The sequence below is a fragment of the Labrus mixtus genome, chromosome 23 (genome assembly GCF_963584025.1).
Source record: "Labrus mixtus chromosome 23, fLabMix1.1, whole genome shotgun sequence".
Classification (NCBI taxonomy): domain Eukaryota; kingdom Metazoa; phylum Chordata; class Actinopteri; order Labriformes; family Labridae; genus Labrus; species Labrus mixtus.
The window spans coordinates 6,510,016-6,535,906 of NC_083634.1; the positions used below are offsets into that span (position 1 = coordinate 6,510,016).

Here is a 25,891-nt window from a genome sequence, read left to right on the forward strand (position 1 = left end):
TGTGTGTGTGTGTGTAGCTTTAAGAGCAGCTCAGTAAAAGCAGGACACTGCAGCTCAGCACAGAGCAGCAGACACACAAAGAGCGAGAGAGATAATGAACGAAGGCCGTCAAAGCTACGGCTGCCTCCCTGTGGGTACTGGCAGCAAAGCATGCTGGGAGGACACACACACACCCCTGCAGTGAGGATGCAGAAACCCCGCTCATTGTTATTGTCATTGTCGTATGAAAACATCAGGAGTTTCTTTTTTTTGCTCGAGTGACATGCAGTTAAATGTTTTTAAATCAGGTTTAAATTCAGATGAGTGGCTGTACTTCCCCCTGATAATCATTTTAACTTAATTTGACATCATATGACATGTATTAGGTTAAACTCAAACAAACAGAAACAGAAAAGAGAGCTCTTTTGTTCCTGATCCTGAGTCCCACTGCAGCGCTGCTTCTGTAGAATCATATCTTTATTTGATTAAAGGTCACATCCACTTCACCATGTTCCTCAAACACTAATATGTGTCTCTAGTCTGTCTACAAACCCCCCCAAGGATGAGAAAAGTCCATCCTCTCCGTCTTATGCCTGCTCCACTTTTCAGAAAATGTGTGCTCAAACAGGCCGTTTGGAGATTTTCCCTTCATGACATCACAAAGGGCAGTAACCCCTCCCCCAGGTGGGTGACACTCCCACAGCTAGGTGTTTGTTCTGCCCTCTGAGTCCGCCTTCTCACCGTAAACAATAGAGCATGGAGTGAGAAAGCCAGAGACACCCAAGCCCTTCTAGAGAGGGGGCGTGGTCAGACACGCTAATTAGCATTTAAAGCTACAGACACAAACATATATGCATTTATAACTACTAAACAAAGATGTTTGTAAAGTTCAGTGGTGCAGTGCTCAGCGCTGTTGCCTCACAGCGAGGAGGTTCCTGGTTTGAATCCCCGTCTGACAGGAGCCTTCCTGTGTGGAGTCTGCATGTTCTCCATGCATGCGGGGGTTCTAGGTTAACTGGTGACTCTAAATTGGCCGTAGGTGTGAATGTGAGGCTGGTTGTCCGTCTCTGTATGTCAGCCCTGTGAGAGGGTGTAACCCGCCTCTCGACCAATGACAGCTGGGATCGTCTCCAGCCTCTCGCATTATATAGATGATGGTTGAATGGATTATATAAAGATGTTGTACATGCTGATATTAAAATTTCCAATGCACAATATGGAAAGGAGGGAAAGGAAATTTGTCCCAAAATTACCACTCATTTAGAAGTCGTACTGTTTTTTTGATTTGATGAGTCAGGAACGCAGGCAGCCCACAACGTAAAGCTTTTTAAAAATCCCTGAGGAGCCGATTTCAGTCAGTCCTCAAGTCTCACAATGTGATGTAATCTAATGACGTGTCGGTCACAAGGAGTGCGTGTCGTTGTGTTTGATGGTGTGTGTCTTCTGCATCTTTGAGCTTGAGTGTGATTGAGCTCAGTCTGCAGATCTTGAATAATTAAAGATGCACTAACGGTACAGTTGTCAGAGTGAATACAGTGCATGCATATGCAACAATAACATAATCATGCACATGTATTAAACCTGCAGTCTAACGCAGCAGTCCTGCTACAAACCCTGTTTTTATGAAGCCTTCGATATGATCTTGAGATGCGATAACACTTTTTAGGTTTTAAATGCGACTCTAGTTTTCTACGATTCAGTCCGTTTTAAATCTGTGGTTAGTTGTGATGTTGTTCTGGATCTGCAGATTATTCACCCGATTTAAAGAATAATAAAATAAAATATCATCCCAGTTTCTCAAAAATCTTAGTGGGAGTCCTTATCTTAAATTTTGAGAAACCGGATTTTTCCACCTGAAGACTCTGAATGAAAACGTGATACTGTTTCTGACAGGCCAAGTGACGTATCAGCAAAACAAACATGACTGCAGCGACGACAGCGTCTTATGCTACCTTCACGTGCGCCTCAGAAATATCTTATTCACCGTTTTTACGAGGTTAATTGGAATATTATATATATTATATAATAGGAATATAGGCCCTTATCGGAATATGACCTTAACCGAGATACTCGAGTCCTACATATTAACGCACTCGATTTCTTGTTCTGTCAGATTGTCAAACGCAGTTAACCTGTTTTTTTTTTCTGTTTTAAATCATTGTATCCTCGTATTTAAGAGGCTATTAAAAACATTATCCGTCTAGTGTTTGGATTAAAGATTACTTTAAAACGGTTGCAGCATTTTTTTCTTCTGGCTGACTGCTTGATAAATGAACTTAATGCTGCCGCTCCAGATCTGTTCTCCTGCATTACATTCAGTCAAATATGCCTCTCTGCGAGCCGAGAATTTAAAGCGCTGTCAGTTAGGAACCTAAAAATATCACAAATTCTTTCTGCCGTCCTCTTGGCCACTTTGATAAGAAAAACAGAGCTTTGTTGTATATCCTGCGAACTGCAGAAGAAGCTGGCGCCTTACTCAGAATACGATTTTAACAACATAAAGGCGTGCTTTTAAACGTCTCAAAGATATTTAGCAGTTCACTGCTGTGCTCTGTGAAGCTTCTATAGCATAACGTGTGCTCTCATTAAACCAGTCAGAGCACAGAGGCCTGATCGTCCCCCAGGCATCGGCCCACGTGGCTTCTCCTCCGCTCACACAAGGCTTTTTTTAAATACCCCCTTTTTTCTCCCCACACGGGGGGGGGGAAGTAGTGGCGGTCTGAGCGTGCCAGAGTTACATAACCGGCTGGTATAGAGGCTATCACATGCAGCACTCGTCACAGGACATGCATTCAGACTGTAAAACGGGCCTCCACAGAAATGCAGCCTCCTCAGTTACCCCCGCCTGCAGCCTCCCCAGTTACCCCCGCCTGCAGCCTCCCCAGTTACCTGCAGCCTCCCCAGTTACCCCCCCTGCAGCCTCCCCAGTTACCTGCAGCCTCCCCAGTTACCCCCGCCTGCAGCCTCCCCAGTTACCCCCCCTGCAGCCTCCCCAGTTACCTGCAGCCTCCCCAGTTACCTGCAGCCTCCTCAGTTAGCCCCGCCTGCAGCCTCCTCAGTTACCTGCAGCCTCCTCAGTTACCCCTGCCTGCAGCTACCCCTGTCTGCAGCCTCCTCAGTTACCCCTGTCTGCAGCCTCCTCAGTTACCCCTGCTGCAGCCTCCCCAGTTACCTGCAGCCTCCTCAGTTACCCCTGTCTGCAGCCTCCTCAGTTACCCCTGTCTGCAGCCTCCTCAGTTACCCCTGCCTGCAGCCTCCTCAGTTACCTGCAGCCTCCTCAGTTACCCCCGCCTGCAGCCTCCTCAGTTACCACTGTCTGCAGCCTCCTCAGTTACCTGCAGTTTCCTCAGTTACCTGCAGCCTCCTCAGTTACCTGCAGCCTCCTCAGTCACCCCTGCCTGCAGCCTCCTCAGTTAGCTGCAGCCTCCTCAGTTACCCCTGCCTGCAGCCTCTGAGCGAGGTTTATGGTGCAGGAGCTTGTTTATAGAGATGGAGCTGCAGAGGGGAGTTATGAATATTTGTTTTATCTATGCAACCGGTTGCAAACAACAGAGCTGATATTCAAGCCTCAGCGTAATTGCAAATACTTAAAGAGGGTGGGGCTTTAATTTACCGCAGCTGCAGATTCAATAAGACCAGGTGTGACACTGACACTGAAGTTATTTGTGATTCCCTGTTTATAACTTAATTTGAATGACTTTTGATAATGAATCATCCCCTTTTTTCTAATCTCTACTTGTCTAATTTTGATATATATTCATTTAAGTCTTGTTCTTTATCCACTAATGATCATCTTACAAACTCAGCCGCCTTTAAACTTTATCTTCAGCGTCCTGCAGCTCAGAAATACTGTTTTTATTCGCTAATTACTCCCAGTTGCTGCTTCCTTGCGGATCTTCTTTGAAGCTCTGTCAGTTAAAACTCAGCCGTTTATTCACAGATGTTTTCTATTACACGCCTTTCCAGCAGTGTAACCGCTGAATCCGTTAAAGACGACAGACCCAGATCTGACCCAGGCTGCAAAGTTATAAAACCGAAACCAGTTTCAGAACGTGTTTGTCTGCCTGCTTTTTTTAATCATTTGAAAATAAATTACTCAATATTTCTGCTTCCAGTTTACCATCTTTGTTCAGTAAACGAGTTGAATATAAACATGATGGTTTGTCCTCAAACGTCCATCTAAGATTGAGTCTATAACGCTTCCCTCTTCCTCCCTGCAGTGAACGATCTGATCCACTGGCGGGACCCCAAGAAGTCGGGCGTGGTGTTCGGCGTGTCCATGCTGCTGCTGCTGTCGCTGGCGGCCTTCAGCGTCATCAGCGTGGTTTCCTACCTGCTGCTCGCTCTGCTCTGCGTCACCATCACCTTCCGCATCTACAAGTCTGTGGTCCAGGCCGTGCAGAAGTCCGGCGAGGGACACCCCTTCAAGTAAGAGCGCACGCCACAACAGTTTTGGAACATGATTATATTCAGAAGAAGTGCGCTGCGCTGTCTCGTCTTTCTAATTGTTGATTAAAAATGTAAAACACTGATGATTATTATGTAATGACGCACGCGTGCACACACACACATACAGGCTGGATCATAACTCCTCTGGTGTGTGAGTGTTTTGTTCTGTCTTGCTGAAGAATTTGCAGAAGCACGTGCAAATCATCTTAATATGCAGCGCGAAGCGTTCGGTAACATCGCTAATACACCAAGTAATAATGCCTCATCAGCAGGGTGGTGTGACTGACCCTCGTACACACACACATGATCGTCATCTCTTCGCCAATATTCTCCAGAACCTCAGCACATAGTCTGGTCAAGGTTTTAACATTTTAAAAACACCCGGTCGGTTTTTGGGAAGGTCATAATTTGGGCTAAAAGGTGAATAAATGTTTAGGTTTAACTAAATCAAACAAACTCGTCTGCTTTCTGCATGCGCTCTGACACGATATCATCTATAGCCACTGAAACTAAATCTATTTCATGGAGCCAAGGAGACGAATGACTCCATCAAAAACTCCTGCACACTGTTTGAATTGCAATCTGTTGTGCAAATGAAACAAGAAGTTATCAAATATTGGGTGTTTTTGTGACTTCTATTTTGGTTGCCGTGGTAACAAACTTCCTTCAATATTGGTTGTTTTTTTTACCAGAATCGTGTCAAAGTTTAAAAATCTAAAATTCAGTAAAATTACATCATTGTGAAAAATCATTATTAAATTGTGTTAAATCTCTAACAACCTTCTCCTCCACTCCCCCTCTCTCCTCAACTCGCCCTCTCCCCTCCTGCTCTCTCTTTCTCCTTTTTCCCTTTCTCTACCTTTCTCTCTCTCTCCTCTCTCCTCCTTTATCTCCCTCTCCCCCTCCTCCTCCTCCTTCTCCTCACTCCCTGCAGATGCATGATAGATAAGGATGTCAGCATCCCTCCTGAGACTTTCCGGAAGCACGTGGACTGCAGTCTGACCTACATCAACCGAGCCCTGAAGCAGATGAGCCGCCTCTTCCTGGTCGAGGACCTCATCGACTCCCTGAAGGTGAGCGTCTCCGACCATCATCATCCTCATGAGGACGCTCCCCCTGTCCCCTGTTTTTAATAAACAACATGAAAACACAAGAAATAACCTCAAAACAAAAACTCAAAGTTACATGAACACACACACACACACACACACACACAGGTGTTTCTGTTTATTCTGAAACTGGACTGAAGGTTTTTTCATGATGTCACCAAACTGGAATTGCGGAATTGAGGATTATAAATGTGCAGTGGTCACTCCCTAACAGGTGCAACAGATCGAACAGGAGGAACAGGGACTGACTGTGTCTGATCAGTCTACCTGAGAGAGAGAGAGAGAGAGAGAGCACACCTGTGTGGAGGATCTGCAGGGTGTGACTCTCAGGTGTAGAAAATGAGGTGTGACCTGAGAGATTAAAGACTGAACACAGTCCATTAACCATCCCCATACCGCTGTCATCTTCATTCATCATTCATTACATTCTTTTGATATAAAAGGAGCAATATGTAACTCTGACACCTAGTGTTTAAAATGAGTACTGCGTGTGTGTGCGCGTGTGTGTGTCGTTCTCTGACTGACCTGTGTGTGTCTGGTTGTCGTTCTCTGCAGCTGGCTGTGGCCATGTGGCTGTTCACCTACGTCGGAGCTGTTTTCAACGGGATCACCATCCTCATCCTCGGTGAGCACCGTGGGAAACCACACTCACACTGACACCCTTTATGTTTCTGTATTTTTGTTGTTTCCTATGGACCGTGCCGTGTATCCTCGCTGCGTGTCCAGACAAAGTCACATGCTCCGTTCGACGCTCATATTGAAGGATCGTAAATATGAAACTTGCAGGAAAAAGAACGGCGCAGTGTCGGTCATACATGGCTGTTTTTAGGAGACTGTTGTCATAGAGACAACACGGATGTGCAGCGCACAGCCAGCATCATGTAGCGGTCCCGTTCTTTGTTTGAGCATGGTTGTGTTCACATCTCCCGCAGACCGTACTCGAGTACACATGACCCGTGGCTGAGACCGTCTCTTTAAGAGGACTCAGGCTCAGTACCCGACTTTAGGGTCAAGCGTTCTCGGATCAGCCGGGTCCCTGATGTGGAACCATCTTCTAAAACATGCAATGACCAAATACTTGGTGTCTCAGTCTTCTATTTGTGTTGCCATGGTAACAAACTGGTTTTTACTAGAATCGTATGGAAGTTTGATATTCTGCTGTCATTTCCGTACTCGTAACGTTTCCTCTGTGTGTCCTCCAGCTGACATCCTCCTGTTCGCCACTCCTCCGATCTACGAGAAGAACAAGGTGAGTGTGAACCTCTGTCACAGCTTGCAGTGATTAATGGGGACATATTATGAATAATCCACTTGTACAGTGTTTTTGAACATATATTTGGGTAACCTGAGTGTCTACTGACCCACAACATGTGAAATAAATCCATCCAGTCCTTTGTTTGTGGTCTGCATAAGTCTTAGAACACAGAGAAAAATGCTCCGTTTCAAATGTGCTCTCCTTGTGATGTCACAGTGGGATTCTGGTTTAAAAAAAAAAAAGAAATCCCTTCCCTCCCCTGGTATCTCCACTCATGGACTCCTCCCCCAGCCTAGAACAAAATTTTTGCACAGGTCCGCCATTTTTATTCTCGCTACAGAAGAGTGATGTCTTCCAGGAAAACTCAGGGGGGGGGCTCATTGCATTTAAAGAGACACACACACCAAAACGGAGCATTCTGAGAGAGCTGGTTTATACAGGGTCACAAACCTCCTCTGGTGTTTGATTCATGTTATATTTTGACCAAAGAACAGCACAGATGTTTCATTTAGACCACAGAGGACTGTTTGAAAAGGGGGAGAATATGTCCTCTTTAAATCTGATGAGTCTCAGCGATGACTTCAGCTGAGCTCACTGGATGAGCGCAGCCTTCCTCACACACTCAAGTCTTTCTGCTTCTCTTGTTGTTGCTGCTGAGGACATGAAGTCATCGCGCTCTCAGGGCAGATAGAGGCGACCCGTTAGCATCACGCTCATGCACACGCTGCAACATAAAGAACTCTTAGGGCTTTATTATCTTCAGCTGTTTCCTGTCAGAGAGTAAAGAGCTCATACAGGTAAAGGTCAGACTGCTGTTAACGGCAGCTTCTGACCTTTACCTGCTTCTACAGGTTCAGGTGATCCGGTCAGTCCTGTTAATAATTATTAAGTGATGATGTCACTGCTTCTGTTGGCCAATCATGCTGCTTGTTGACCTATTCTATTCTGCTGATCTCCAATTTAAAACTTGCATACAGTTAAACTTAACAAGCTGGATGTCCAGACAAAACGTGGTCAAAGCTTCAGATCATGAGGTAAACATATGTTGGTGTGATCACAGGATGAGTCTGCAGAGGGCGCTGAACGACTTGTTCTGTAAATCACGCCATAGTTCCCCGATATGAAACCAAGAATTTCACCAGACGGCTTCAATGCAGCCCTCCCCTGGCAGCCCTGCAGCATTCTGCCTGCCTCAGAAGGCTTCCAGAGAGCTGGCCAATCAGAAGAGAGTGGGCACAAGGAGAGGGTGGTCCTTAAAGAGACAGCAGCTGAAACAAACCGGTGAAATGAGGGTTTTTACTGACTCCAGTATCAGATCAATAAGATCATATAAAGCTGCTCTAAAGGTTTCAGACTGACAACATGAGAGGAGAACATGATGACGATATGGGAGCTTTCAGCTTAAAGTACGCTGCTCGATGCGCCTTTCCACCTCTGGAAGATGGCACATGGGAATATGGTATATAGGTTTAGTTTGGTATGCTGTTATAAAGCAAAGTGAGGTCCTTCTTCTTTGTGGCAGAGCAGCGGGATCTCAGTTAAAAAAGAGGAAATAAAAAGCACTCTAATACGTTTTTTGACGAGTCGTCTCTCAGAAGTCGAACTTTGAACATGTTCTGAGGTCAAACGATTTGCTCACCTTTTGTCGTTGTCTTCCTCCAGACTCAGATCGATCAGTTCATCGACGTCGTACGCACTCAAGTCAACACCACAATGGCCAAGTGAGTGATTTTTATCTTTGAGTAAATACGACCGTCTCTCAGAGATGATGTCATCAAACTTGTTTTGTAATGTTTGTTTTTGTGTGTCTCCGGCAGGTTGCAAGAGAAACTCCCCGGCGCTGTGAAACGCAGCAAAACTGAATGATCCTCCCCGTCATTAGAAACCTCCACAACACCATCATCCTCATCTTCATCACCACCTTAAACCCCGCCCCCTCCAGTCGAATAACTCCTCCCCCCCTTCCTCCATCCACCATCAGCACCCTCCCGACCTCCCACACTGAACCCCGCTAGGTAGAAAACCTGAGCTACTCGATATTCAATGTAAAACTACTGCGCAGCTTAACTCGCATTACAGCATTAAAAAGAACTGTGCCTGTGCAGACAGGAGAGGAAGTGATGTAACGCCCAGCGGCGGACCCCGGATGTGTTGTGGGCGGAGCCACAGGGAGATGGAGGCAGGGTCGAGTGAACTAGACTGAATCTATGACCTGGTTTTAGTCGTGTGCAGCGAGCAGTGGGGGGGTGATGGTCATTTAAAAAAAAAAAAAGCAAATGTCTGTACTTTCCCCACATGTCCCTGAAGGTAACGCCATAAGTCAAACAAACACGACCTTTCGGGTGTCACTGCGACTTGTCTTCTCGCTCTGCAGCTCTTGTTTGGATAGAGATGAGTTTGAAAAGTTGGTTTTTGGGTTCGGCTTGTTGAGTTTGTTTCCAGGCACTTCCTCTGTATGTAAGTTTTTCTGCAATGCACTGAATTTTAATTTTTTACACACGTCAGCAGGTTGAAATAAAAAGATTGGAAACACGGAGCCAGCTGTGATAATTTGGTCTAGTTCACCCTCTTCTGATCAGATCTAATTTTTTGGACTGTAAATACACCTTAAGGCTCTCACTCTCTCTTGCTCGCTCTCTATCTCTCTCTCTCTCTCTCTCTCTCTCTCTCTCTCTCTCTCTCTCTCTCTCTCTCTCTCTCTCTCTCTCTCTCTCTCTCTCTCTCTCTCTGCCGTATGGAAACACGTTAGCCTCGCTTTTTATATCGACAGTACGTCCCCTCACCTTAACGTACCGACGCCGCTCCTCTGGTCGCACCTGTTCACGCAGCAAAGTGTTGAGGTCTCACGTGTTCATGTTTTGATTCTTCTCATCACCACTTCCTGTTATGGATATGAATCGTAGGACGGCTGCTCGGACTCCCCTCTTAGCTTGACGACAGCATTGTAACGGTCGTGTTTAAGCGTCACTTCGTAGTTTTCATGTTTGTATTGCGGCCTCTTGAGGGATGAGACGTTTAGAGACGCTCTCTCTGGTATGATTTAAATGTCCTCTCAGATCACGGAGTTCAAAAGTCAGAGTAAAAGTTGGCAGCGAGGGGCGCCGGACAGCCTAACGGTTATGTGGTGAGCCCCATGTACAGAGGCTGTAGTCCTCGTTGCAGCGGCCGCTTTTTCGAATCCGACCTCGGCCCTTTAAATGACAGCATGATGACGGTGACCGTACCGGCTATGCGGCAGGATGGCGTGCTGTGAATCAGTGCATTTAATATTGTCACTGGTATGAGTTTATCATTTCTGTCCTGTCTTCGCTGTGCTCAGATTTAGTTTGAACACATTTAAAAAGTCTCGTCTGGTGTCGACGCCCGTCCTGAATAAAAGTCGGGGTCGTTTCAGAGACTGAAGGAAATAAAAGCCCGGGCTGTTTGGAAGGTTTACTTTTCTTTCAGTCTGAGTTAAATTCTGCAGGAAAGCGTCAAAACTGAACAGATTTTTTTATTAAATAAAGAAAAAGTAAATAAAATAATTTAAAATATGCAAGAAGAACAAAGGAAGGCATTAAAACGTGATTTATTAATATTCTTATTGAGGACTTAGTTAAAGTAAATAGAAAAAGGTCTGAATTTTGTTTTCGCCTTTTTTTCCTCTTGAATTCGTGAAAATGTCGGCGAAGAATAAAGTTTAAATTAAAGAATTAAAATTAGAAAAAAGGGCTTTCTTTTTTAAGATTTAGTAAACAGTCGTAAAATTAAGAATAATAAACAAATAACAAATGTTGTCTTCTCTTCCGTTTGTGTTTCGGCCTCTAAATCCTAAAACTGACTTTTCCCAACACTGCGATTTAAAAAAATGTTCCTGTTGATGCTTCTGACTCGTTTAAAAACTATATTTTAAGATTAAATTACAAGTATAGTTGCTGGTAAACCGGAAGTGTCGGTTCTCTCGGTGGTCGACACGTTTAAAGGCCCGTTACGACCATAGATTGTAAATATTAATGTTACGACATATATTGATTTATTCTAAAAAGGGCGATGTATATTACTCCCCTCATGAAGGTCTGATTCATACAGTGAGCCTGTGTCCTTTCCCTCTCTTCCTTTCATATGTCAGCTTGTCATGTCGGGAGTGGAGCACTGCCATCTAGTGGCCGGGAGTTAAAATGACACAAAATGCACTAAGTCTATAAAACTCTGAATTTAAAATCTCGCAGCGTGAAAAACAAAAAAAACTGAAGTGTTCAAGCTTCCTGACATCCTCTCTGATTTAATCTTCACTCAGCAGAATGATTTCAGCTCTTCAAACTAGAAGAAGAGAAACCTGCAAATTAAACAGTTGAGAAAAGGCAGAAAACTTGAAGAAAAGTGGAATCAAGTTTGTGATTCTGTTTTAAAATATTTAGATTTTTTGGCACATGTTGGACTCCACGTGGACCTGAGAGGACATTTTTGGCGCTGTAGCTCATTCAGGAGCGGCGTGATTTGCATAGAGTGTCGCTGTCGAAGGAGGCTTGTTTTTTATTTTGGAGTGTTTCTTATCATAGAGCTCGGTTTGTCACTTTGTTCTTCTTCTTCGACTGCCATGAAGCGCATGTCCTAGTGTAAGCTGGAAACAGACTCTCACCCTTTATATAATGATAATAGGCTGTATCATATTCTTAAACCCTCTCTTTTGGATTAATATGATTATTACTTGTGATTGTTTCATCTGTGTTTTTGAACTCGATAATAAAGAAGAAGAAACCGTAGTCATGTTAGCTCGAATGCTACGTCTCCATTTTGTTTTAAGGGATGAATTTATAAAAGGAAGTGAAACGACTAAAATGTTGGTGTTGATGTCTTTTTTTTTCTTTTTAAGTTTGCATGGAGTGAATGTCCCCCGGCCGACAGCTGATTATCATCCTGTCATCTCTAAACGCAGTAACACTTTAAAACTCTTCAGACGTCTGCCTGAATGTCATCTCTGGTAGAGCAGTCCTCCTCAGCTGTTTGGGCTCCACCTCTGTTCAAACTTTAGGGGTAAAAAACAAAATATGCAACATTTCTGTTAGTCAACCACAAACCCTGATGATAATATGCATATTTTTTTGTTTATTTGAAGCTGGAAAAGTTGCATAACGTAGCTTTAAAAGTCTCATTTTAAACTAAAATTAATAAGTTTATTAAGGGTGCGTTTCCACCACAAGAACAGACCTTTTAGTGCCAGGAACTTCTTTATCAGGCTTGTGTTGCAGTCTAAAGATCTTTGGAGGAAAGGTTGTACAGTATGCACATCTTTTTAGATGTTGGTGTAGACTAAATGATCCAAAGTAAAACTTTTTAGTCCCAGGAACTATTTTTCGGGGTTCCAGCAGACTTTTGTTGACATCTGAAGATCGGACCCACAAAATGCAACTATTCATCCTTCAAACTTAAATTTCAGAGAATTAAGAAAAGCTGTAGTTCCTGGCTGCAGCTTAAATAAAATTATTCAAGTACTCAGCATGATTTAATTTTGGAAATTGTTGCATTTCCCCTGAAATTAAAATTTTAGTAGTGGTATCTGCTTTTCTAAACACTAAAGTTCCTTCAGTTCAGTCCTTTGCTGTCTTTTTGGACATGGTCTTAAGACCTTCAGAAATGAAGGAACACTTTTCAGCTGATTTACAAAACAAAAAGTTGTGCAGATTTTTAATATTTGTTGCATACTGAAGGAAAAAAAAGATGCAAGTACTTGACCAATTGGAATATTTTTTAGCCCTGCATATCCCGCTCAGAAAGTTCCTGAACTTTAAGAAAGTACCAACACCTGAATAGGAACTTTTTGACCATCAAAATAACGTCCCAGGAACTAAATGTGGACCCTGCTCTCTGAGGTAGAATTCTTTTGGTTCCTGGTTCCAAGCCACGCCCCAAAAGTTCCTAAACGTTTTTACAAAGTTCTAAGCACACTGAGCAGTAGAATGACGTTCATGGAACTAAATTTAGACCCTGTAGTAAAAATGTACTCAGGTTTTGCTCTTGGTTCCTGGTACTTTGGGGAAGTTCTTGCAGTGGAAACGTTGCTTTTACAAACGGTCTCTTTCTTTAGATAAGAGACAGAGAAAGCAAATTACCAGATGACATCGAGGACTTTTGGATTGGTTGCTGGAGTTAAGAGATTTCTTATGGTACCTGGTCCCTTGGGAAAGTTCTTGCAGCGGAAACGCAGCTTTTGTTACAGATTTAGCGAGTTTTTCTAGATTTCTTCCTCCACCCAAACGATGAGGAGATGGAAACTGAATCGTTTGTTAAATTATAACTACATTAAGTAGGGAATATTTTTTTCTGTGTAAAATGATTCCAAGTGAAACTCTTTCCTTACAGCAGAGGACGTACAAATCTCAGAATCATTTGATTTAATCTGAAGACTAAAACTCCAGAGGTAACCCTGGTTCTCTAAATTCAGGAGGAAGCTAATTAGCATTAGCACAGCACCTTTAAGTGAACCTGTAGTCCACGATGTTAGCGGCATTAGACTGAACTAGCTCAGAGAATCATAAATGATCTAAATAAATCCACGTTGTCCTCTCTGTCCTCGTCGTGTTCCCGTGTGTTCGGCTCTGCGAGTGTGTGACGAGTGGTTTTGACCTTTTCTCCATTTGGATTCTTTCTTGTATCTTTAGATGTCGTTCACTAACATCAACTCTGTTTTGTATTAGCTATGACTTTGGTTCCTTTTTTTTAAGCTTGGGCGGGGGGGGCGGGGGGGTAGTGTTGCAGGAAAAAAAAGAAAACCGATAAAAATACAGTTTGTGGTCTCTGTACTGATGTCAAAGTGAAATTAATAAAAACACCTCAAAGGACTTTTCTGGCTCCGTGGATTTATTTATGTTCTGCACGGTGAGAAGAGGGCGGATGATTAAAAAATTAAATCATCCAGATTACTAGAAAGTAAAATAAGATGATTTGGGCAGAGCGTGTTCGGGCGGGGGGAGGATTAAAGTTTCTAATTTTAGAAAGTGTGAAAAGGCTGTGTGAGGTTATACAACACAATACAAACGTCATGCATGTAAATATTTAATGTTTGATAAAGTCAGCAGCTTCAGAGTGAATATTTCTCTAAAATCACTTTGAGAGGCGGAGCCAGGCAGCTGACTGGGAGGGGGCGGAGCAGGGCAGCTGACTTCTGCAGTGTTATGAACGAACACGTTCACATGAAGGGAACGCTTTAATTGACCCTTTATATCGCCACAATAAAAGTGACAACGCTAACTCCTAATTTCCACAAACTCCATGCACGCCAAGGTCCGTCAGCGGCGCATACTACACCGCCTGTCGTTACCACTCTAGTCAATGATTGTGTTTCCAAAGTCTCCGGAGCGTGACAGCAGCACCACTACGCTCTGCTCAACACTGATCATGCTGGACACGATAGATCAACCCTCTGACAAACAGCCAATCAGATTTCCACACCTTGGCTCCGCCCCTGCTTGTTTCAGCCATTTTGTTACGCAGGTAAGTTTTAAAGAAGAGGACGCTACGGAGGCCCATAACGGACAAACATGACAGAGAAATATTTATTAACGTAGCATTTTGAGAATAAAGTCAAAAGTAGAAAATGACAGTTTAGTGCAAAAAAGATGTTTAGTAATTTATATAGTGTTTTTAGTTTTTAAGATTTAAAGGCACAGGATGTAAACTCCACCACCAGGGGGCTCTCAATCAAAACAATAACTAACAGATGACGTCGAGGCTGGCGGGGAATCATGGGAGTGATTCTCTCTGCTACTCCCCTCCAACCCCGATGAACACGAACTCCACGTTGACCGTAGTCATGACGACCGGGTGAAACCGACCTGAGGAAGAGAATATGTTTCCCGATGAGCTAATGTATCCGAGTATAATCTACATGACGGTTTTATCACGGCAGCCCATACAGAAACAGTACGGCGGCTTTCAATAGCAGCTCATCTGTGATTGACAAAACATCTGGTGTTTCCACGGCAACACTAAACATGTCGTGTCTGTCAAGGTGGACGCCTCAACAAGACACGGGGCGTTACCACTATAAAATGAAGGATTTCTCTGGCTTTGATGACTGTTGGAAATATTTGAGGTGATGTAAGAACTCAACAAATAATGAAAATATATCCGGAGTCGGCGTGGTGAGTCGAATCTTTTTTATTCAAAGATCAGAAAAAACACGTCTCACATGTTGAGAGGTTCAGGTGAGGAAAGGTGAGAGAGAAGAAGAAGACAAAGCCTCACATGACACAGTATAAACACACACGCACACACACATCTCGTTCATCTTCAGGTTAAATAATTAAGTGCTGTCGGGCATCTTCGTGTCTTGAGTCTTATTCTGAGAAAAGATGAAAACGTGGCGTCACGTGAGTCTGTCGGAGAGTCACGCCAAGGATTTCATTTCTGATTTAATGAAGTTTAATTTCAAACAATTCAACAAAGCTCATCAAGTCAGCACCCGACAGAGTCAGAGGGACACAGAACAAAGAGAATTGCATTAAATAAAGAAGCAGGTTTTCTTTTTCCTGAGAGTCTAAATTTACTCTTTAATCTCAAAATTAAATAGTCTCTGAATCTTTTCATCAACATGACACTCTAATGTCTAAATTTAAAGACTTTTTAAAACATTTTTTATGACTTTAAATTAAGTTTTCTTCATATATAACGTTTGTCTGTAATTATTTGTGTCACGTTTTGTTCATATTTACTTATTTTATGTCTGACAATGACGTCTCTGTACTCCAAATATAAACTTTTTTAAAGTAAATTTATCACCTCTTCTCTGAAAACATGACGTATTTTAATTCATTTTATCAGGATCTTTCCTCGAGGTGCACGGTGCTGCAGTGGTTAGTGCTGTCCCCTCACAGTGAGGAGGTTCCTGGTTTGAATCCTCATCTGTCAGGATCCTCTCTGTGTGGAGTCTGCTGTTCTCCCCCATTCATGTGTGGGTTCTCTCCGGGTACTCCGTCTTCCTCCCACAGTCCAAAGACATGCTCGTTATGTTAACTGGTGACTCTTCCCTGAACGGGAAAAGCGGTGAAGGTGATGGATGGAGGATCTTTTCTCCAAATATGAATAAATCTGAAGAATGTGATCAATCGAGATAAAAAAATGTGAATCGGAAAAATGGAAGCGAATGAGCCCAACAGAAAACAGCGGCACACGTTACCAACGTCTTTCTGCAAATGTTGTTGCCGTGGTATCTGATCAGGAGTTAAAGTCTTTACATTTTTACGAGCATCGTATCAAAATGATTCTTTCTGACGTTTTGATCCTTTTTAAGAAACAGAAATGTGACTTTAGATTTTTCGAACTTTTCCCCAAAATAAAACAACTCGTTTGAAACCAGATCTGAAACAGAGAAAGTCACTGTCGCTATTTAAAGTCAGGTATAAATTATTTAAATTAAGGTAATTTACTTCCCCTCAAGTTCCTAACAATCCTCAGATCGCTTCCTCACACTGAGGGGTATTTGACATGTGACCCTAACACTCTGCCGTAGTGATGACATCACCTTCCCGCCTCGGCTGACGGCTGAATCTTCAGGTGTTTGATGACAACAGAATCCCTGAGTTACATTTAGAAGACGTCGCTGTAGATGAAGTGTTTGATGCACACGCTCCGTACAGACAGGAAAAAAGGAAGCCGGCACCAAAAACTGGAGCAACAAGGTTCAAAGTCCAGAAAGAAGAAGAAGAAGAAACGTCCTCGTTGAAATGTTCAGTTAAAGTAGAAAAACTGGACTTAGTTACAAACGAGTTCCGTAGAAAGCGGGGTGCATAAAAGTGCTTTTATCGAGGAAAAATAATTCGAATTTCTCGTTTATTTACAGTCTTTGTGCAGTTTGTCCGAGAGGTGACGAAGCAGACCGAGAGATAACATATCTCATTAAACCGGGGACTCCTCCTCGTCTTCCTCCTCGTCCTCAGCTGTAAACGGGTCATCACATAAACCGGAGAGATGTCAAACTGCACGCTGCGTTCATTGTCTTCAGCTTTAACTCGAGTCTCATCCAGACGCGCAGACGGCGAGCGCTGCGTTCAGGACAGTTTTTTTGTTTATCGGAGACAAAGTGCTGTGTTGTCCTCAGACACGCCATCGCTAAGCTAACGGAGCTTCGGCCTCGACGAAGACTCAGTTTCTAACTTCCTGAGAGCGTAAGACTCGAGCCCTGATTCCCCCCCCCCCACCCACCCACCCCCTGAATGACCCTAACAGGTGAACGCTGACGTCTGCACACCTGCCACTCTGGAGACAAAGTCTGAACGTCCAGACGCTCACGAGGCGGTTTGATGTCTGAAGCCCAAATCAAGAATCAGAAATAAAGTGCAAACTAAAAGAATACGAGTCTTTCATAAATGTTCTCTTGTCTTAGTTTGATTGACTCGGAGGTCGACACATCTGGCTGCAGATGTTCTCACTCATGTCTTGACTAATGGTCGCTTTGCTGCCCGAGCTTTAACCGCTAACATGCGAGCTAGCCGTGAACATGCTAACGTAAGTCAGGTTCAGTCTGACTCTTCCTCTCATGTCAACCTGCCGTCTGTGGAGTTATCAAAGGTCATTTTAAGTGCAAAGTTCTGACCTCATTTCACACAAAACAGAATCTGTGAGAGTGAACTTTAGCGAACTCTCCGAGGGTCTTTTTATTTATAATTATTCATCTTTTTATTGGCCTCCATTGGGCTCAGAGTCTCTAAATCAGGATTTTAAATCATAAATTAAAGGATGATTCCGTGCAGAGAAGGGCTCATGTTTCCAACGAGTGTCTAGACTTTTATTTTGAAGGCCGTGACGTTCTTGTTTGACCTTCCCTGTGAGGAGGAGCAGACTCAGCTGGTCTTATTTATCCGTCATGGTTAAGAACACCTGACTTTTAAGAGATCCAGGAACCAGAGAGGGCGAGAATTAAGGGGGTCAGGTTTACGGATTAAAAGACCCTGTTTCAGTTGAACTTGAACTTCCCTTTCAGTTTAAAGGTAGGGGTCTTTTCTGAGCCGGGGGGGGTGAGGAGCGACAGATTGAAGCCCTTTTTAAGTGCCTAAGTGTTGAGGGCGGGGTCCAGCTCGGTGTGTGCGTTCTCCTGGTTGGACGACAGGTCATCGGGGTGCGTGGCGTTCAGGGCGGTCTGGCTGTAGCTCAGCAGGGCCTGCTGCTTCTCCTCGGGGTTGTAGTCCAGCGAGTGGGCGTGCACCTGCTGGATGTGTCTCTTGATGGTGCTCACCTTCAGCGTGGCGAGCGTGGCTCCGCACACCATGCAGATGAGCCCGTGTCTGCGGCTGTCGTACTCCATCAGGTACTCCATCCTCCAGCGCACCTGGTAGTTCCTCCGCTGGTCCTTCCCGGGGTAATGACCGTGGCGGGAGGGCGTGGCTGCAGCGCCGCTGTCCTTTGATTTAGCCCTCCCGCCGCTCACAGCCCCCTCCTCCTTTTTCACAATCTTACTCGGTGTCCCGGCGTCAGGTGAGGCGTCCTCGCTCGTCTCTCCAGAGGTGTTCAGGGCGTCGCCGCCGCTCACATTCAGCTCTGATAAAACAACAAGAAAACAGAATTACAGAGTGCATTAAACCTGCATTCTTTCAAACATCCAGCAGGGGGAGACTCAACGTCTGATGTACAGAAGTCTATGAACAATGTTTTGATGACCGATCAGCTGATGGTGATCAGCTGTGCTGGGAGGGTGGAGCTGGTTGTGAGTCGACACCATCAGTTGGCTTTCTGGGTTTTTACGTTGGAGTGAAAATCTGAGCTGCTGGAAGAGAAATGTTTCCCCTCCGTCCTCTGACTCTCTCTTCTCTTTTAGATAGAAAATCAGTGGGTAGCTGTTGGGCGCTCCGTTCCCACTGACACCTTTCTGAAACCCAGACGCCCTTTGACCCTTTTTGTGACATGTGCAGCCATTTGTTGGTTCCCCAGCATGAATTTAAAGCTACAGACACAGAAACAGCCTGTTCTGTCTATAGACAAATTCAGGACCTGAGTGGATGTTTTTAAATACGTTTGGTCCAGTTTAGGAAATGAAATGCTTCGGTGATGTTTGCTGTAACTTCAGGAGTGAACAATCTGATATAAATCTGAACTATTAAAACATGAACAGTAAATGGATCATCTCACCGTCATGGCTGTGCGACCCCTCCCCCGAGTAATCTTTGGTCCAGGCGGCAGCCATGGCCTCTCTCTCCTGCCGGCTCAGGCTCGTCGTTTCCGGATGGTTCTCCTGGATGTGGCGGCGGAAGCTGCTGACCTTGGTTTCATGGAGAACCTGAGAACACACCATGCAGAACGTCCCCCTGCCCGCCGGCCCGTACGCCACCAGGTAGTCGAGGCGGAGCCGCCACGGGTCGCCCCCCCGCAGTCGTCTCTTCCTGGGCTGCCGGGGGGGCGGCGGTCCCTGCTGAGGAGCTCCGACGCCCCCGTCCTCTCCGATGAGACACGTGTCCTGAGTTAAAGTGGCGTCAGCCTGCGGGTACGAGTCAGCGTGGACCTGCACCGCCTCCACCTCCTGAGAGAAAAGCTCCGCCCCCGCTTCTTTGGTGTCCGCCTCTGATTTGATTGACATTTCTGACTCTTCTGTTGAAGACAAGAATCACACGACATATGAAATAAAATTTACGACGTTTACGATGCGATGGTAGGTTCTACCGGCGCTCGTGTCCTCACCGTGAGTCTGCGCCCACGCCTGCAGGATGCAGTGCTTCTCCTCCGAGCTGTAGACCAGGGAGTTTGGGTGGGTGTCGAGCACGTGGCTCTTGATGTGCTCGAGGTGGAGCGAGGGCAGCTCTCCTCCACACACCATGCACAGCAGGCGGCCCGCCTCCGCCTCGTACTCCATCAGGAACTCCTGTCTAAACCAGGCGTGCAGCGAGTCGTTCAAGTAGCGCTCCAGAGTCTGCGCCGACGGGCCCGGCAGGTCCTGATCCTCGTCCTCCTGAGGTGGGGGGGCTTCACCCTCCTCAGAGCGGGGAGGGGGACTGGGAGGTTGTTGCTGCTGCTCCTGGGGGGTCACTGGGTACGGGGGCTCTGCTGGATTCAGAACATATGAAAAAAAAATATGAAGAGAGTTCAGACTTATTCACAGATTTTATTCTTCAAATCAGAAGTTTCTGTTGACTTTCTTTAAAACTCTCTTTATTAATATCTTTGTCTTCAGGCTGAAAGTTAATTTCATAAAAAAAATAATAATAATAATTTGACTTCACAATCTGAATTTTATTGACGAGAAATTCCAGGGACTGAGAACCTTTGGGGGAAGTAAGGTTCTTTTGAAGAGTACAGGGTCTGCATCAAGTCCCAGGTCTACATCAAGTCCTAGGTCTACATAAAGTCCCAGGTCTACATCAAGTCCTAGGTCTACATAAAGTCTCAGGTCTACATAAAGTCCCAGGTCTACATCAAATCCTAGGTCTACATAAAGTCCCAGGTCTACATCAAGTCCCAGGTCTACATAAAGTCCCAGGTCTACATCAAGTCGCAGGTCTACATCAAGACCCAGGTCTACATCAAGTCCCAGGTCTACATCAAGACCCAGGTCTACATCAAGTCCCAGGTCTACATCAAGTCCCAGGTCTACATCAAGTCCTAGGTCTACACAAAGTCCTAGGTCTACACAAAGTCTCAGGTCTACATAAAGTCCTAGGTCTACATAAAGTCTCAGGTCTACATCAAGTCTCAGGTCTACATCAAGTCTCAGGTCTACATAAAGTCCCAGGTCTACATAAAGTCCCAGGTCTACATCAAGTCCTAGGTCTACATCAAGTCCCAGGTCTACATCAAGTCCCAGGTCTACATCAAGACCCAGGTCTACATCAAGTCCCAGGTCTACATCAAGTCCCAGGTCTACATCAAGTCTCAGGTCTACATAAAGTCCCAGGTCTACATAAAGTCCCAGGTCTACATCAAGTCCCAGGTCTACATAAAGTCCCAGGTCTACATCAAGTCCCAGGTCTACATAAAGTCCCAGGTCTACACAAAGTCCCAGGTCTACATCAAGTCCCAGGTCTACATAAAGTCCCAGGTCTACATCAAGTCTCAGGTCTACATAAAGTCCTAGGTCTACATAAAGTCTCAGGTCTACATCAAGTCTCAGGTCTACATAAAGTCCCAGGTCTACATCAAGTCCTAGGTCTACATAAAGTCCCAGGTCTACATCAAGTCCCAGGTCTACATTGAGTCCCTGCTGAAGTACTGGTACTTTCTTAAATAAGTTGAGCATGCAGCCCGGAAACGTTCTGACTTGAAGAAGTATTTGCAGTATTTTCATGTTTCATGTTTCACAAACGATCCTGCCTTTAGTTTGATAATCCCTCTTTAAGTGTTCTTACAATCAAAAGTCTAACAGTTGGAGCGCTCGTTCTTTTTGCAACAGAAAGCTCAAACTTCAGCCTTTTGTCACACCCAGTTGTGGGTTTGTTGATGACATCGTCACGTTACAGTACATGCAACCCTGTGAGAGCGTGTGCATGCTGCAGGTGGCGACGTCTTTTCAGCACAGGAGACTGTTTGTGTGAACCTGTTTTAATAATATCTACAGCATCACTTACAAAACGAGCGACGCCTTCAGGGTGTTCAGATTGTAGGAATATTAAACATTTGAAGACACTCTCAGGAAACGACATCAAAAAAGCCAAAATAAAGCGAAGGCTCTGTAGAAGTGTTGCAGGTGGAATCATAAAAAAGTCGTCCTCACACGCTGCTCTTAAAAACACACACACACACACACACACACACACACACACACACACACACACACACACTCACACACACTCACACACTCCTGCTGACCCCCACTGTGACCCTTGGTAAACTCCGCCCACCTGCAGCGTGTTGCCCCTCCTCCTGCTGCTCCTCCTCCTCCTCCTGAGCTGAGGGAGTCTCTGCAGAGCTGAACGACCTCAGAGCCCCGCCCACACTCAGGTGGCTCTCCCACCCCGAGCGGATCACCTCCTTGTCCTCGGCGCTCCACAGCAGGGAGTCCGGATGTTTCTGTCGGATGTGCCGTTTGATGGTGGACAGCTTCAGCGTGGCGAGCGAGCTGCCGCACACCATGCAGATCATCCCGTGCCTCTGCGGGTCGAAGTCCATCAGGTACTCGCTCCTCCAGTACTCGTGGTAGTACCGCCGGTGGTCTCGGCCGGGGATGCGGCTCAGGCCGGCGCGTGACGCCTTCTGGACTGGGGGTTTCCGCCCCGAAGGCCCAGGGGCCGGGGAGAGGAGGAGGGGGTGGTCCTGGAGCTCGGTGATGCTCCAGTAGGTGGTACCTGGTGACCTGACAGGTGTGACTCCTCCAGGTTCCTCGTCACCGTGACCGTTAGCCAGAGCGTCGCCGTCTGAGGAGACAGGAAGTCACATCAGTGAACACATCGTTACTTCAGGTACAACAGATCAGAATGTTCTGCTCAGACACTAAATATAACAATCCGGCCTGTTTTTATAGGTCGGACAGCAGCTTTAGATCTTCACTGATTTATCAAATATCCTGACAGACACATTCAACACGCACGAGACGCCTGACATCTTCTTGACGTTTTCAGGCTGAGCTGCATGCGTGAACACAAACCGAGTGAGCAGGTGTGAGAACGCAACAGGTAGCCTAATATTCAGGAGAATGCACCTGGAGCGAGAGGTAAGGGGTGTTGACATTTATATCCTTCAACCGGCCCACGACCACGAGACTGTATGCACGCCACTGCTCTCCCTGCATGCCTTCATTATGTTTTCTGTTCAAACAGCCCTGATGTAAAGGTGATAGTCGAGTGACGGACTCCGGTGTCTCTGCTGTGTTTTTGCTCTCCCCCTCCTCCTTACCAGAAGTTACCTGCATGTATCAAACTACGCTGTAGCTCATCCATCCATTATCTACAACACTTTTCCCTTTCGGGGTCATGGAGCCGACCCCAGCTGTCATTGGGCTGAGAGGCGGGGTTACACCCTGGACTGTTCTCCAGCCAATCACAGGGCTGACATTAAAGAGACAGACAACCTGACACACTCACATTCACACCTCCGGACAATTTAGAGTCACCAGTTAACATAACCAGCATGTCTCTGGACTGTGGGAGGAAGCCGGAGAGAACCCACACATGAACGGGGGAGAACATGCAGACTCCACACAGAGAGACTCCTGTCAGACAGGGATTCAAACCAGGAACCTCCTCCCTGAGGGGACAGCACTAACCACTGAACCACCGTGCCGCCCCTGCTGATCTGACATCATGTCTTTGTTCAGATCCCTAAATTCACGACTTCAGCTCGAGGAGTTTGGAGCCTTGAACAAAGCGAAGGCCGCTCTGATCTTTCATGTTTTAAACATAAAGTATCAACATCAGGAGAGCACAGAGCCTGACATAAAACTATAACATACTATGATATCTACATAAGTCCATGTGTTCATACAGGGATGTTCTCCATCTCTGAAAAGGAGGTCGTGTCATGATGAATGTCTGTATTTACAGATTTAATGGTTCAAACTTTACCCGTCTTAATGACATTTAAAATCTGTTTAGACATTAAACGAGTTTGTTTCCTTTAGATCACGACAGCAGACAGAGGAAATGATTAAAACTAGAGTCATGAAACTTCCTCTAAATAAAAATAAATATATCAAACACTATTTTATGACATTTAAATCTCTTCCTTTCTGTTACGGTTTCTTTTATATATTTCATGTGTTATTTATTCTAATCTAATGAATCTCTAAACTCAAATGCATGTTGTTTTTGTTTATTCATTTTTAGGAGCGTCCACCAGGGGGCGGCGGAGTGCGGCTGCTGCTGCCTGCCTGCCTGCGTGCTGTTGAGCCTTTGTTTATAGGAGCCACAGACGGAGGGGCCATGCTGCTCCGGTATTGTCCCTGACACGGATTAACGGGCGGCCTGACAATGGCGTGTGTGTGACAGCCCCGCACACTCACCGTGCGGTGCCAAACAAACACAAACACTCCCGCAGCTCTTCTCTTTACCTCCCGCTTCAGCGTCCGCCTGCGTCGCTTCCTCCTCCCCGCTTATTATTAATGAGAGCACCTCCGCCTGCTCCGCACACCGGAGCTCCGCGGGCTCCGCTCCGCCCGGTCCTCCCTCCTCCATCGCGGGCCCTGCTGCTGCGCTAATGGCCGCTGCGGTTCCTGCTTCCTTCACGGTACCGCAGCGCTGGAGCGGGACATGTCCCCCCTCCCCTCTCACACCGCACGGCTCCGCGAGACACGCATCTGCCAGGCGAGCCCGTGCTCTCCGATGTCCCCCCACGCGCCCCGCACGGGAGCCAAGTTAACTTTTCATAGAATCAAATCCCGCAGAAATCCCGCAGTCCGGCGGCGCAGAGAGCCCGCTGCTCCGTGCTGATCATTACAGGCCTCCTCTCGTGTATTTTAAGGCTCCTGCTTGTCTTCAGGGTGGGGAGCCGGACTAGGGGCCCCTGGGGCTCCTTAAGGGGCTCCTGGGTAAATTTAAAGAGACAGTAGCAGCGTCAACAAAGCTCACGCACCGGGGGGGCGGGGTGTGGTGGGGGTGGCGGGGGTTAGCGGCGTAAATACTGATAAGCGGCTGTTACTAATACTGTTGTTGAGTGAATCATGTGATGACGAGGCTCGCAGTCCGGCACTGCAGGGGTTAAAGGCGCGGGGCGGGTCCAAATATGGGCCCCAACACACCGGAGCTCCGCGTGCAGTGACGCTGGGTGGGGGCTGGGGGGGTTATGTGTGTTGATGTTATAAATATTATTTTAATAATGTCTGGTGTATTTTGGAAAAAGCTTACTTACTTTTGTCTTCATTATTTAAAAAATTAATGTTTTTATTTATTTAAAAAAAAAACAGAAATCAGGTTTCTAAAAATTAGGGTCTCATAGTCAGGGTAGTCTTATATTCAGGCCAATATGGTAAAAAAATATGGTTAAAATATGGTTAAAAAAAATACAAAAATAAGTTAATTTGGGAGAAATAAAAACAGGGACAAAAGCAGGCCAACTTCGCTCTCTGCTCTCGCTTCTTAATTCGCCAGTGCTCTCTGCGCCTCGCTGCTTTCTCCTCGTTGGACTCTGTGGAAGTCAGTTTAGAGACGTAAACACCTTTAGCCCTCTGCGAGGAGGCCAAGGCACTCTTTGTTCCAATAAACAATAAGTGAAATAATGTAAATTTAAAAAATGTAAGGCGAAGATAATAAATGAAAAATGTGTTATTTAAAAATATAATTAAACTTTATGTGCTTATGTCAAATGAGGCAGTGAAAGGGTTTACATTTTTAATCAAGATTAATCGCATGTTTGAAATTTCATTATTTTGGATTTAAAAATAAAACCTGTTAGGCTTTTATTTTGTATTTTGCTCTGTCTGAAGCTGAGAGTACTTTACTTACTATGTGCTTTTATTTTGAAATAAAGTAAGGCCCTTCCTGTAGATGGAAGGTTAGGACATGAAGTTAAGCACAGAAACAGGAAGTGGTTAGGGATCCCAAACTGAGGTAAAACAGCTCAAAGGAACGGTAACAAAGGTCAATGTGTGATGTCATAAGGTTGATATTACTTTGGACTCATCAGCTGAGCTGTCTGAGAGTTTGTTAAAGTGAAATGAGACATTCAAAGATGCAGCAGTGTCCTTCTTTTACATCACTGAGACTACAGGGAGACACTGAGGACGATCTACAGTGAGCCTGAAGGGACAAAATAGTATGAGATTAATGTGATTAAAAACAACTAATATATTAATTTCAGACCTTAATTGATCGTGATTAACTTAATTGATAGTAAAACGCACAGTAAGTAAATTCCACCACTAGGGGTCTCTCAATCAAAACAGTAACTGAAAGATGACGTCAAGGCTGGCGGGGAATCATGGGAGTTCTTTCTGCTACGCCCCGCCTCACCCGCAATGTAAACGGCCTCCTAGTCGACCATAGTCATGACGACCGGGTGAAACCGACCTGAGGAAGAGAATATATTTACAGAAGAGCTAATGGATCAGAGTATAATCTACATGACGTTTTAATCACAGCAGCACATACAGCAACAGTACGGTAGCTTTCAGCAGCAGCTCACGCTTCCTTATGTTACCGGCCTTTGACGTAACATCCGGTGTTTCCACGGCAACTGTAAACATGGTGTAGCCACACCTCCTGTTACATCT

The 25,891-nt window shown here is 45.3% G+C and overlaps 2 protein-coding genes across 5 annotated transcripts in view; one reads left to right on the forward strand and one right to left on the reverse strand.

Moving 5' to 3' along the window:
- Positions 1 to 9,328, forward strand: part of rtn3 (reticulon 3) — a 29,742-nt gene extending 20,414 nt beyond the window's left edge. For both annotated transcript variants that reach the window (XM_061031964.1, XM_061031963.1), the window contains 6 exons: positions 4,200 to 4,407; positions 5,363 to 5,501; positions 6,093 to 6,162; positions 6,740 to 6,786; positions 8,455 to 8,513; positions 8,610 to 9,328. In XM_061031964.1, coding sequence (XP_060887947.1) covers positions 4,200 to 4,407; positions 5,363 to 5,501; positions 6,093 to 6,162; positions 6,740 to 6,786; positions 8,455 to 8,513; positions 8,610 to 8,658 — 572 coding nt within the window. In that variant the 3' untranslated portion in view covers positions 8,659 to 9,328. The remainder of the gene's footprint in view (positions 1 to 4,199; positions 4,408 to 5,362; positions 5,502 to 6,092; positions 6,163 to 6,739; positions 6,787 to 8,454; positions 8,514 to 8,609) is intronic.
- A 5,584-nt stretch (positions 9,329 to 14,912) lies between these two features.
- zfta (zinc finger translocation associated) lies at positions 14,913 to 24,392 on the reverse strand. Of its 3 annotated transcripts, none has more exons than XM_061031266.1 (5): positions 23,735 to 24,392; positions 21,591 to 22,103; positions 19,438 to 19,800; positions 18,892 to 19,344; positions 14,913 to 18,303 (listed from the first exon to the last, which is right to left on the reverse strand). In XM_061031266.1, exons 1-5 carry the CDS (start codon positions 23,856 to 23,858, stop codon positions 17,819 to 17,821), a joined length of 1,938 nt encoding a protein of 645 aa, XP_060887249.1. In that variant the 5' UTR covers positions 23,859 to 24,392; the 3' UTR covers positions 14,913 to 17,818. The 3 variants fall into 3 exon arrangements, with proteins under 3 accessions (XP_060887249.1, XP_060887250.1, XP_060887248.1); XM_061031267.1 differs by having other exon boundaries at positions 18,892 to 19,347; positions 19,438 to 19,797; positions 23,735 to 24,378; XM_061031265.1 differs by having other exon boundaries at positions 18,892 to 19,347; positions 23,735 to 24,377.
- Between the last annotated feature and the right edge of the window lie 1,499 nt (positions 24,393 to 25,891).

Bases quoted from the DNA above. Each gene is read 5' to 3' on its own strand.
- zfta (XM_061031265.1), bottom strand. From the start codon at position 23,858: ATGGAGGAGGGAGGACCGGGCGGAGCGGAGCCCGCGGAGCTCCGGTGT. The intron at 22,104-23,734 runs GTAAAGAGAAGA...CTGTCTCCTCAG, and splicing joins GGCGGACGCTGAAGCGGGAG to ACGGCGACGCTCTGGCTAAC. The intron at 19,801-21,590 runs GTGGGCGGAGTT...TTCTGAATCCAG, and splicing joins GGAGGGGCAACACGCTGCAG to CAGAGCCCCCGTACCCAGTG.